This window comes from Liolophura sinensis, chromosome 1 (genome assembly GCF_032854445.1).
Source record: "Liolophura sinensis isolate JHLJ2023 chromosome 1, CUHK_Ljap_v2, whole genome shotgun sequence".
In the NCBI taxonomy this organism is placed as follows: Eukaryota; Metazoa; Mollusca; class Polyplacophora; order Chitonida; family Chitonidae; genus Liolophura; species Liolophura sinensis.
The window spans coordinates 22,683,424-22,697,262 of NC_088295.1; the positions used below are offsets into that span (position 1 = coordinate 22,683,424).

At 39.5% G+C, this 13,839-nt stretch overlaps 1 protein-coding gene across 1 annotated transcript; it reads right to left on the reverse strand.

Moving 5' to 3' along the window:
* Positions 1-2,570: 2,570 nt before the first annotated feature.
* Positions 2,571-8,924, reverse strand: LOC135474702 (hematopoietic prostaglandin D synthase-like). The gene is made up of 6 exons (XM_064754266.1): positions 8,781-8,924; positions 8,138-8,301; positions 4,468-4,560; positions 4,029-4,147; positions 3,418-3,522; positions 2,571-2,872 (listed from the first exon to the last, which is right to left on the reverse strand). The coding sequence occupies exons 2-6, from the start codon at positions 8,295-8,297 to the stop codon at positions 2,696-2,698; spliced, it is 654 nt and encodes a 217-aa protein (XP_064610336.1). The 5' UTR covers positions 8,298-8,301; positions 8,781-8,924; the 3' UTR covers positions 2,571-2,695.
* Positions 8,925-13,839: the final 4,915 nt, after the last annotated feature.

A 13,839-nucleotide genomic window follows, 5' to 3' on the forward strand; every position in this document is an offset into this window, starting at 1 on the left:
GACAGACCCAACTTGTCTCAACTCGTTAACTTGATGAACGTTTTGAGAACTACTTTGGTGTGACAATAGCATTACGAATTATGTCTTTGTAATGGTTCTTCTTCTCAACAAACACGACTAACAGATTTGTGGGAGCTTAACCAGCCATATACATCCACCTGAGAGTTCCTTTGTACAACCAGTCATGAATTATGCCTCTGTTAGCGGATGCTTCAGTACAACCAGTTATGAGTTATACCTCCGTGAGCGGATGCTTCACTATAACCAGCCATGAATTATACCTCTGTAAGCGTATGCTTCAGTTCAACCAGCCATGAGTTATACCCCTTTGTATAGGGAGGTATTTCAGTACAACTATTCTTGAGTTATACCTCTGTTGGAGGATACTTCAGTACAACCAGCCATGAATAATATCTCTGTGAGAGGATACTTAAGTATAACCAGCCATGAATTATACCTCTGTTAGCGGATGCTTCAGTACAACCAGCCATGAGTTATACATCAGTGTATAGGAAGGTACTTCAGTACAACCAGCCATGAATTACACCTCCATGGGAGGACACTGTAGTATAATCAGCCATAAACAGCACCCCTGTGTGGGTCCTACAGCAGAACCGGCCATGGATTATACCTCGGTGATGCTGCAACGGACATAACCATGCAAGCGACAAGCAAGAGATTTCGCACCGACCACTTTATGTTTTATTGGGTCGATAGGGAAATGGTGTATATCCAGGAGTTAAAAGTGTCACCAAAGGCATCTCCATATCACCGTGAATAGCGAATCGACTGCGTATATAAACAGGCCTCGTTTTATCGCGGTTTTTGTGGGTATCATCTTTCCTTCAATATACTTACTGCGTCAGATTTTTGTTCGTGTCCAAATTAACTTCGCGTAGACACCTGTTTGTCCTATTGTCATCACACAACCATACCTTCCCTCAGTATCCGCATTAGAGCTCACCAGGACTCTGCATTCGATAAGGCGGATAAACTTGTGTAACCACACTTATTCTGGTTCAAGGCGAAGATGAGGTTATTTGGCGAACCAGACAACAGTCCTAATACATTCCAAACGTAAAATGAACAGACTGCGGGTGAGATCGCATGATTGATGCAACATTGAAACAAACACTGAGCAGTATTGAACGCAAACCCTTTCTTGCTTGAACGGTGGCGAGTAATATAGTTGCCTCCCGCTAAATCAGAGTGTGTCTTTAATATTACTTCACATCTTTAGCTTACAGCTGGTAGTGGGTAATGCATAAACGGGACGCTGTGTCCAACAGAGTAATTGCCCTTGAATATTTTCACAGCTCAACAGTATTTATCACTTTCTCCCTTGGATGGGTGTGAAGGTAGCTCAAGTTATTTTTAGCGCTAATTTTGGCCCTTTATATTTACTTAGGTAATTTGACGTGATCTATAAGCCATGCTTGTAACACATACTTCATTGTGTAAGGGTTGAAACTAACCAAAGTTTCAAACTGATCAGTGTTCTGGTCGTGAATCTGGATCATTTGGCACAGTAAAATTCCCAAATAAAGCAATAAATGAAGGTCCCAATGAACTGGAGAAACCCGACTGTTTTCAATCCCTTAAATTTTTTACGAAAGCGGGATGAAGCGGGTTGTAGTTTTCTGCCACATTGCCCACAAAGTTGGAAGTGTGACCTTAAGCGCCTCTGCTATGCTCGTTGCTTAAAATACCATGGGGGCCTCCGTGGCTCAGTTGATTAGCGCGCTAGCGCAGCGTAATGACCCAGGAGCCTCTCACCAATGCTGTCGCTGTGAGTTGAAGTCCAGCTTATGCTGGCTTCCACTCCGACCGTAGGTGGGAAGGTCTGCCAGCAACCTGCCCGGTTTCCTCCCACCATAATGCTGGCCGCCGTCGTATAAGTGAAATAAGTTTGAGTACGTCCGCTTCGGGAGCGGTAGATCCAGGATCAATCTTACGTCGAGCCACACCTAAGACTTTAAAAGAGGAAATTGTAACTTCCTCGCTTGGCGTTCAGCATGAAGGGAATAGTGCAACGACTGGTTGAATCAGACAACGACAACGAATCAGTATAATGGCTCGGGTGGGGCAGCTTACTTGCCTTCGGTAAGTCGTCTCAGAGAAGCAGCACTAGTTAAAAGAGCGGTGGAAATCCGCCCTGCAGCGAGGAGGTACATTACATACACCTTAAGGATTCCTTCGTCGTCAAAATTTAACACCAGAATCCTTGAAACCATATCATGTGTTTTTGCATTTATTTAATTATTAAGGGAAGATAAGGAGGATAGATAAGGGAAAAACATTAAATATCAGTATTTCGAAATCATTAATTCTTCTTATCCTGAAGCGGTCATTTTAATCATAGATATACTCTGTTCGCCAAGCAATTGCAAGTGGATCACCGGATAGGCTCGCCATGTAAGTTCTAATTTCAATACCCCAAAACATTAATATAACGACACTGTTAACGCCATCAAAACAATGTGGATATTTAAACCATATGCCTACGCTGATATACTCATGATGATTTGATGACACAGTAGCATTTTAAAAACATATAAAAACGAACGAAATATTGTAAGATATTAAATGTTTATTTGCCTAACGTCCAAAATCCAACGTCATGTATGTTCAATAAAACATTTTCCTATTTTTCGGAGTTGGGGTGCATTCTGGTTTTGGTTACTACCACTCTTGGTTAAAACTTGTTTTGGGGTCGCTTTTCCAGCCATGCAGCTACTTTGGGTAAGGCAGATATCCGCTTGATGTGCGCCTGAACATTGGGATATTTCTTCACTGCCATTTGTCCTTCCTCTCCAAAGGACACCATCACCCACTCATTATGTTTTAACACGTACAGATCTCCCACCGTCAGCTGTGGATAGAGAAATATACGAACGGTCAGCGTTTGAATAATCTAAAACATGAAGTTGTACACGAAAGTTGCCCTCCGACAGATTAAACTGTCACTTTTTTGGCGACTGAATTATGTGCTGTATTGCTATTTATTTCATTGAAAGTTTGATGTAGCCAAGAGTCAATGTTTTAATGTTATTATATTGACAATATTTTATTATTATATTATTATTTGATGACGTCTAATTGCAATTAACACCACTGAACCTTAATTTATCAATTTATCTAGAAACATCAATTTATCTAAAATTCTGCCATGGTGCAATCTGGTGTGTAACTACATAAGCATTTGCTTATAAACAGTTAGAATAAAACCCTAACTAAAACCCTAAATTCACGAGAGGCCGTATTTCACCGGTTAGGTGTGGGCTTTAAGCCAATAATCACACTTTCGTTACTGCTCTGGTTTTTCTAGCTCTCTTTGCTGTAAGTCTTTTATTATATTCAAAGTAACTATTTCCAAAGACCGACTTATATCAATAAAATGACAAACAATAGACTTACGCCTTTTCCCACAAGATAACCCGAGGAGTTGTTCCCAAGATCGGTCTCTAATTTTTTGAAATATGTCGGTAAAGTTGTCTCCAAATACTTCTTTTTCTGCTCAGCCTGTGATATAAGTAAAATAAGATAAAAAAAATTCAGAGTGTATTTTGGAATGATTCAGGCAGAATTTAGAAAGTCAGGAGCGACAGATTTATCCAACGTGTTTCCCACATGATACCTGTGTGTGTTTCGTAGGTACTGAGTCTTTAATGTAGAACTATGGATTAAATCGACAAGAGAAAGGATTTCGTGGGTGCAAATTTACAGCCTTGCTCACGCTTGAACACAAAATTCCATACCTAATATTCAGCTTAACCTAAGCATAGCCTGAACTTGCCTATCTCTCACACCAGCCACGATTCTGTATCCCTTTTACAACCATTCTATTTGCTTGAAACAACGGGCTATACAAAACGTCACAAATATAAGCAAATCGTTTGTAGTGCGGGCGTACAACTGTCGTCAGGAAATATATAGAAGAAACTTGAAATGTGGACGAAATTGCTCAGCCACATGGAGTCATATGGGTGTATACAGGTACCTCTCTTGTTGACACAGTTGGTACTCACCTTCTCTGTGTCACCGCCGGGACCAAAGTTGTACTGGATTATGGGCGATATTAACTCTTCAAAGGAGTCAATCCACATGTCCGTTAGGGCCATCTCATAGTTACCCTCACCGTACAACCCTATGTGGATAGACACCTCGCTATATAGTTATGACATTCTGTACACATGTTGTGATAAAATGAATGTATATGACACAATATTTCCTATAGTTGTTGACCCATAATGAAGCTATTGGTTTTCGATTAACGCTAGTGCAGGGTACTAAATTTTAATTTTGCCACTGGAAATTAATGCTTCACTTAGACTGTGGTATAAACGTTCATTTTGTTTAAAATTGTTAATATAGTATTTAGACGAGACGGAAAAACACATGTCAAAATATCATTAAAACAGATTATACTGAAAAAAAAAATGTTGGGCTTGTGGTGAAATACATTACCAAATTCTCTGGCCAAGTACCTCTCAATGGCATGGCTCTGGGCTATCAGCTTCCCATCAAATTCCAGCAAAGGTAACTGACCGAAAGGGGTGTCTGTCAAAGAGAAATATTATACGTGAATAGATTACATAGACTGACATTACAGTTTACACGGATGAGAAAGCCAGGTGTCTTTCGACAGAACATAGAAGGGATAGATTCTACCTCAAAAGTTGAAACGAAGTCAATTAAAGTCAACACAATAAGTCTTGATGTGACCATCCAAATATCCAACAGTGGATAATTCGTCAACTAACCAAATACAGGTGACGTAAATCCAAATATGGCAGTCACAAATAATTATAACAGCGACGTTGCTTTAACAAAATTCGCCGGAGAAGACGGTTAAAAGTTTACCACTTGGCTGGGATTATGTGAACAGAATGGGCCATGTGGAATTTAATCCCTTCACTGAGGAAAAGGTTTTGCACGGATTCGCGCTACTCCTTAAAACCGACGCCGTGTTATTGTATTAAAATTTGCCTCGAGGAACGAAAACAGCTGAAGACATCATTTTTAGAAATATTCAACCCATATGCTCCCATCCATAACGCTAAACAAGCACCTGAAGGAAGTGATCTTGATTTAATCGCGCGAGTTCAAAACCCAGCATTAAATAGCACAGTTAATTGGGGAATGTTAGTGGGAATCGCAATGAGTGGGCGTAAGTCTAACAGCCAACAGTAACAGGAAAATAGCACAAAACCTTGAGGAAGTCATGCAAACAGCTCGTTACGTGGATGAATGTGCACACATTTAAAAAAACAATTAAGCAATGGAGAACGATCACCCCTGCTCGTAGCGTAAATACCGTCACTCTAGATGTCACTCACCTTTTTCAACAGCAAAAACGATTATAAAGCTATTAAGTAACCGACTATACACTGGGAAAATTGTGCATGTTGGGGGAGTTGGCTATGTCCCTTTACTGAGTCTTATACTTGATGGATGGCCGGGAGAATCACTTTGAGAACTTTGTTTCAATTCAGCCATTGTCACGACGTTAGAAATACCCTGCATAGAAGATTACCCTCCTGTTAGCTCCATGCAAAGTTTCAGTTTCTTTCTGAGCATTGTCCATGCATAATGTTTCCATCTGGGATATTGAGATCATCACGGAACAATGAGATCACCGGTGGGTCATGGGAGCATTGGTGGATAATGAGAGTATCGTTTGATAACGAGGTCACCGGTGGATAATGGGAGCATCGGTGGGCAATGAGGGCATGATAGTGACGTGGGATGTTGCAATCTTAATCACGATGGCCTTATCGGCTTTCCCTAATAGACATATCCGGGTTGTTAAATGGAAAAAGAGTTGTATAAATAGCATGCCACTCTATACGTATTATTCACTCGCCTTTGTTAAAACCGCACTCATTTTTCTTGGGAATTTTTCGGTACTAGTATCATGTATCTCATCCAAACAAAGCAAACCCTGTACACTATAGGCAGTTCAGCAAGAGGGAACATATTCCCAGGCCCTTTTAAAACCTGTTACGAAGAAAATATTTAAGGCTGTAATCTGAAAACGTCACTGTATAAGAACAGATAGGTCTCAATCCTTGTAAAGGAAACAGCACATATTTTTACCAGATAGGCCTACACGTATGCGTCGCTGATAACAGGCTTAATATGTGGTCAGATTATCGCATGTTATTGTAGTGAAAGTTACGTAATTTAACGTAAGTTAACTTAAGTGATTGATGTTTTGTCCGTTGGTTAGCGCGCTAGCGCAGCGTAATGACCCAGGAGCCTCTCACCAATGCGGTCGCTGTGAGTTGAACTGGTAAGTCCAGTTCACGCTGGCTTCCTCCACATGAGAAGGTCTGGCAGCAACCTGCGGATGGTCGTGGGTTTCCCCCAGGATCTGCCTGGTTTCCCCCCACCATAATGTTGGCCGCCGTCGTATAAGTGAGATATTCTTGAGTACGGCGTAAAATACCAATCTAATAAAAATACATAAATAAATAATGTTTTGCACGGTACTATTTTAGCCATATACGTTACTGACACATCCATTAAATTTCTTTATCGGTGCTTTCTCGCCATGTGTTTTGAACTCCCCGGTGACGGTGCCACTTGGAATGTTGCCATACCATTGTCAACATAATTACTTTACACTTCAGATTTTGTTTAATGCAAATAGCCTACACCTCGGTGCAGCTATGTTTGACATAAACCAAGGCAAATGCTGGTCTCGATATTTGAAGAGATCATTTCAACGATACGCCAAACACAGCATTCAGAACAAAACAATAATCAAGCCTAATATATATATATATTTCCGAACATTTCTAAAGGAGTTGATATATTGGGAGTGTATGTAAAGCTGGATCACATATGTCACACGGTGCTTGTTCTCAATACCGTGAACTGTGACAGTGCCTCTTGACACGCATTTGTGCCTTTTGCATAACTAGTTCTTTTATAAAAACAGAACATGAATATGTCTGCCCCTGGGCTTTACGTCTAGACGTATATATTTTACGTATTGTGGTCTAATTAAGGTACGAGGATGTTTATTTCAAAGAAAATTTATTGCTCTTTGTCTTTAGAGATGTTTGAGGTAAATGTGACAAAAGATTTTATACACCTGCATACATATCCTGCACAGATATTTGTTGAACAGATTGTCTGTCAGCACGACATGACATGGATGATTCAGGCATCTCCTCATCGAACATTCTGGAAGGATTATAATTTTATACGGCCACGATCTCATATAGGCGGACATAGCAGTATTACAAACTTTACTGATACAAGTACGATCGTACCAGTATACACCGATAGCACAAGTCTCACGTACATGTGTAATACTCATATGAATACAATCACCAGAGCGACCGCACGAAATCTCGCAATAGGTACACAGTTGTATAGAGCTATAGCTTTTCATAGACTAAAGCTACAGGAAAGCTGGTTATGTGCATGTAATACATACACGTTTATATAAGTTGTATAACCCATACGACACACGCAAAACCTGTATTAAGGGCTATGTTTAGTAGGTTACACTTATATTTCTGTAAAGAACACCGACAAGTGAACTGTATCCAGTTAAAATTTCTGCACAGAAAAGATGAGAAATATCGTTCCTGATGTAAAAGTTGTCATCGAAAACATAGAGAAAACAAACCCATAAATACAAGAATGTATGCTTGGAGTTCTACGTTGTCATATGACGACCATGAGTCATTGGGTGTTTATACATATACAGTGCCTTTCTCATGCAGAAGACATCAAACATGACACTCCACTGAGTCACATTATAATGACAACCAGTCATGTTTCCTTGTTCTAGCCCCTCAGTTCTGAGCGCCAAGGAAGGCAGCAACAATACCATTTTTTAAGGCGTTGGTGTAACCCCATACATGTTTGATCACAGGACTGCCGACAACGGACTCTCTAACTATTAGGTCGCTAAGGCCACACGTAAGATGACTATATATATGACTATATGCTATTCAGCAACAGCGTCAATAGTGTAGCGTCAATTAGTGTAGCACAAAAGTTTATTTTGAAGATGACAACGACAAAATATTTAAAAAAAATAAAAAAAAAAAATATGAAGGAAATATTCTCTTACGGTTTGCAAGTATCACAGGTGAGAATCCACATGTATACTTACTTGGTTTCATATCCAGCCAGATTGGGAGTTGTGAAGGTTGTGGTGGTATGGACACCCCAATCCTGTTATCCTGGAAGTTCACCCCAGCCACAGCAAACAGTAGCCTGGTCACCTCGGCGCGACCACGACCGTCAAAGTATGTCAGCTTGTATTGAGGCATGGTTCTGGTCATTTAAACAAAAGGCGATGTATCTCGATCGTCAATAGTATACAAAAAGGTGATGTACCTCGGCCGTCAATAATGTACAAAAGGCGATGTACCGCGGCCGCCAGCAGTGTACAAAAGTTGATGTACCACCAAGCGTGATGAATGGATTTAATCATACACGAGTACAAAACATTTTGAACATGGCTATGTATACTTGTTTCATCTTAGGGAAACAACACGTCGATCGGTTGGATGTTCTTCCAAATGTGCAAGGCTCTTGAACGAGTGAGTCAACAATACAAAAGATGAGTTTCATGACTCAGCTGATCTGGTCAAATGATTCAGTTTTCTGAGCTGAATAAGTTTAGTTGTATAACTCAGATTTTTTAATCGGCGTTGTATAAGTGAATAATTCAATAAATAAATACTGAGTGTACCCGTAAACCTGACATATAAATCTGAGCTTGTATGCTTTTCCTACAAGTATAACCTTACCTTCTAGTCGAAATGCGTGCGATATCGTTTCGCCTGCGTTCGCAAAATGTGTTCAGCTTAGAAAACACGCCGTTTAAAATTACGATTTAGAGCACACCGATGTGGATGACGCTCAACCGCTATGTAGACATCCGGGTTTCAAGTGGGAAGTGAATCGTGCAGTCCTATCTAGCTATATATAGCTAACCTTTATAAGCGTACCTTTATAAGACTTTATATACAGGATATACTAATACATGTGACAGGAGTGTAACTAAAAAAAAAAATATATATATATATATTCTTATTCTGTACAGAGTGGGCGAGCATGTGAAAATATAACCAAAATCATGTCCAGCTTGTACTTTTGATGGGGTGAAGTGGAACCTCATCACCTAGCAAAATAAAATTTATACAGTTATAATTTTGGGATCTCCCCAACCGTATTTTTCCATGCCAACAGAAGGGGCTCAGGTGGGGCCTCTGATACTGTGAAACGGGATAAACGGAAAACATAAAAGAGGCTCTGTTGGAGATTCTTTAATAACGTACAGGTTTAAAACAAAAAACTTCTGTTTTGATCATCTAGCAGCAGGTATTATGATGTGGTAAGGTCTCAATTTGTCACTGTGATTATACTAGTCCATGACTGAATTAATTTAATTCACAAAAAATAAATGGGATCTGCGTAAGTGGACTACGGCTATAGCTTGAGCAACTTGTCTTTTGGGGTATAGGCCTGTGTCCATGTTTCGTCAGTGTTTGTAAACATTTCATGCCGGTTATAACCAAAGCCACAATTCTCACAAATTCAATTTCGCGAAATTTGGTGTGTTTTTAACGTATAGCGTGGCGAAAAGATAATTTTATATTTTGTCATCATAAGACGCTGACGGCTGTTTACAAGATTTCCTTGAACATTTTACATGGACTATCTCAAACATGAGTAACTGACTTCATATTCTGACTCCCTAAAACATGCCATAGTAATTTTCACTGTAATTAGATGCTGCCGGTAATGTATGGGATTAGCGATCAAATACACCTATGTAGAAAGTTATGTTCCCCAGATTTCACAGAAGTTAGAAAAAAAGTCGTAGCTAACTTGAAGCAGAGATTGTGACAGTCTTGTTGTCATGTCGTCGGGAGAGTGTGGCTTGAGCACGCATAGTCAACTCAAAACTCGTAGAGAGAACTGATAAGGACGTCCTGTGCTCCACACATTTCACAAGAAGTGTCATTTTCAGAACTGAGTTTTACTGAAATATATTCAGTTTTTCTCTAGCTTATAACATACTTTTGATTTTTTTTAAACTCCGTATTCAGTATTTTGAATCTCTTGAACGGTAGTTAAGGTCGGCGTCTACGAACCATGCAGTGGATGGTCACATTGTCTGATTGTAGTCATGAAACATCGAGGTTTATTAAGAACTGTGTGTAGTAGTACATGTGTCGCACTGTACATGCTGTGATTTTATTATCCTGTTAGTTTATTTCTACCATAACTTATTCACATGTTGTTATGATGCTGTATAAACACACGGTACTTGAACCGTCCCATTAGATAATGGCGATATAGCTAAAACAACATAGCTGTTCATGTAAATACTTCCAGTCAGTTAAGTGTGTTACACTGAGCAAAGTATTGTTTCAGAATAACTGATATTCTGTTATTCACTTATAATTGCTAATAGCAGCACCTTACTCATATTACATGTATATTGATTTCAAGTTCGACTCTTCATTTCTTTGGAATGTTTATTGTTTCAAGTTAAGAATATAAGGAACAGGGTTACCCCCACTGATAGTACACACAACCAGCACCACAGATTTATGATCATACACTGTAAAAAGTATATGAGTCATGCATAACAACAGTGCCACATACAGTTAGTAACGTGTAATACACATATCACCACTTTAATTAATAATACTGTAAAGGTACTAAGTGTTGTTCTGATATGCTTGTCTTCTCAGGTCTTTCTGTCTCTCTGTACCACCTGTATGCGGTGCTTTACATGGTGGCAGTGGTGGGATGCCCTCCTTGGTGAGATGGCCAGGTGTGACACCCTTTGTGATGAGATGACTATGGGACCCCATTTGGCTGCTGGAATTGGAAACTTTCTGTGTTTTGCAGTAAGAATTTATCATTGTGCTTGTTGACTGCAGTTTCTTGGGACACATGCTGAGACAGTGTTCTGACTGCTGACTGCAATGAACATTAAGACGGATACTTCAGTGTGTTACTGTTTCAGACATTATTGCAGTGTAGTGACATTACAAAAGCAGTGACTATAATGGTGCAGCTCAGCTTTACAGCCCCTTTGAATAAATGTTGTGGCAGTTTTTCATTCTAAGTCTTGAAAAGAACATTCAGACAGTGACATTTCGTGTGTTATTATGTCAGTGGACAGTGAAAGGACAAGAGGTACACGTGTGAGTATGGAGTGTGTTATACATGCATGTATGATATACGTGTAGAAACAAATGTATTGTTTGTACATGAATTAATTAGCAGAGATTTCTTAATGTAAAACTTGCCTCTACCCGTAAACCTGAATTAGAAGTTTAGAATCATGGCAGAAAGTGAAAAACCAGTGGATAACCAGCAGACGAATGAACTACGTGAGGAGTTAGATCTCAGGATTAGAATTTTGGAGTCCTTTTATTCCACGTGCTTACCATATAGAAAGTTAAATTTAATTTGTCTCCTTCATACGAGTAGGCCTATCTATCGAAGCCGTGTAAGGCCAGCATGCTGATGATGCGAAGCGATGGCATGATCGCTTCATGCCATCATGCCATCGCTTCGCATCATTGTGCCATGGCTTCATGTCATCACTGATTGATGAAAAGATGGTACGATGGTGCGTTGGTCGTCTTATCCGGCTTCCATACCTATATACTATATTTATTTATTTGATTGGTGTTTTACGCCGTACTCAAGAATATTTCACTTATACGACGGCGGCCAGCATTATGGTGGGAGGAAACCGGGCAGAGCCCGGGGGAAACCCACGACCATCCGTTGCTGGCAGACCTTCCCACCTACGGCCGGAGAGGAAGCCAGCATGAGCTGGACTTGAACTCACAGCGACCGCATTGGTGAGAGGCTCCTGGGTCATTACGCTGCGCTAGCGCGCTAACCCTGTATACTATACACATAAAACATATAAGGTTTGATGACATATGCATATAGTCAAACAATAAACCCATATTTATGTATATCGGTGGAGGGAGAGGGACAACGCTCTTTCGGGGCATTGGTGGTCGAGATGGTTATGGTGCCAGCACGGCGCAATGACCCAGAAGCCTCTCACCAATGCGGTCTCTGAGAGTTCAGGTCCAGTAAGCACTTGCTACTTGGAGGCCTATAATGTAACATTATTACTTTATTGCTAGCAAAAGATATACACCAATAAAATGTAATCATCATGTTGTATTAATCTATATAGTTATTACCCATTTTTTTGCCCATTATGTAACAAAATGTATTCACTTCTACACTGATATATTTGTGTATATAGTTTCTGTTTATAGATGAGAATAAGTTAGTATATCTGTTCAAAGCAAAAGTTGCTGCCGCATGGTGTGACAAAGGATTGTGCAATAGATCAGGCTCTTGCTGGCTCACTCATCTAATTAAAGTGTTGGTGGTCGATGTAGATCACAAATTCTTGAGCAGTAAAGTGAGGTCGTGTTCACATTCAGCTTCCGCTGATTTCGCCGTGGTGAAAACATATAGGCCTACTTTAACACAGGATTAACAGGACCTGTGATTCGTGTATTTAAGTATACCGGAAGCCTTTCCCTAGTATTAATATATAGGTCTTGACATTTGAAATTGCTCAGACTTGAAGATGCCAGACCAGAGATTTTTGGTAAAAAGTTGATCAGGGCAAATCCTGTCGGATTTTCTGTATTTACATGTACCATTACTTCTCAAATTATCGCTTTTCAGTAAATATTGGACTGTTACTTTTACTATTTACAACGTTCAAATGACTTTAAAATTTGAAAAAGTTATAATGCAACACGTTTTAGAAGTTTCAGGAACTTTATGATTGACTTTGAACAGTCACGCATGTACAGACGAGGCTGATATTTTTGTCAATATTTGGACGATTCTAATAACCAAAAATTTATTGGATTTGTGCTGATCGATTTTTTGGCCAAAATTCTCCGGTCTAGCCTCTTTAGATAGGTACAGTACTGATTGGTTTATTTCTATAAAACTTCCTGTTTGTAAAGTTTGAAAAATTTATTTACATTATCTCGATAATGAGAATAAAGCTTTATGGAAAAATAATCAATTGTTTTTCATATGAGCACGAGGCAAATAGCAGTTTTGTGAATATAAATATATTCCAGTGAAATGCAGGCGTGTTACATTATGGGCACCACGATGCAATGCTCAGAAAAATAAAAAGGCCAGACTTACCGATAGTGTAACACATACTACATACTGGGCAGAATGCACTCGGCAAAGGTTACCCATAACCTTTGGTTGTTAATGCACTCAATGAGTTGCTACCGGTAATGTATCCTTGTGAAGTTAAGCTTATGATGAGGGTACTTTGCTGGCCCAGGAGCATTAAACGCTGGTCTGATCAAACCCATGTCCCATGTGGTCCACGGCTGTAGATTTGTGTCAGGAGGTTTATCAGGTGGGTATCGAAGGTCAGTGGTTTATTTCGGGCACTCTTGTTTCCTCCAATATAGCTGACGGTCATCATACTTAAACATTCTTGAGCATGGCATTAAATACTGATCAAGTAAAAATATAAATAAACTCATGAGTGTGGCCTGCTTGTCTAAATTGTAACCCAGACTATTATGAACCTTTAAAGAACGTTAGTCAAGTAATATTTTACTATTAAATTAAAATTTGTAACCACAACATCCTGTACAGTCAAACACATATACCCAATATCCAAAAATTAACTTTGTTATGGCTGGCTACACTTTCATACAAATACTTCTTCACAAACTTATTTAATATACATACAGGTAAGAAAGATATTTTTTCCTGTTTTATGTATACGCGTCTTACGGTATAGGCCTATAGTATTGGTTGGAA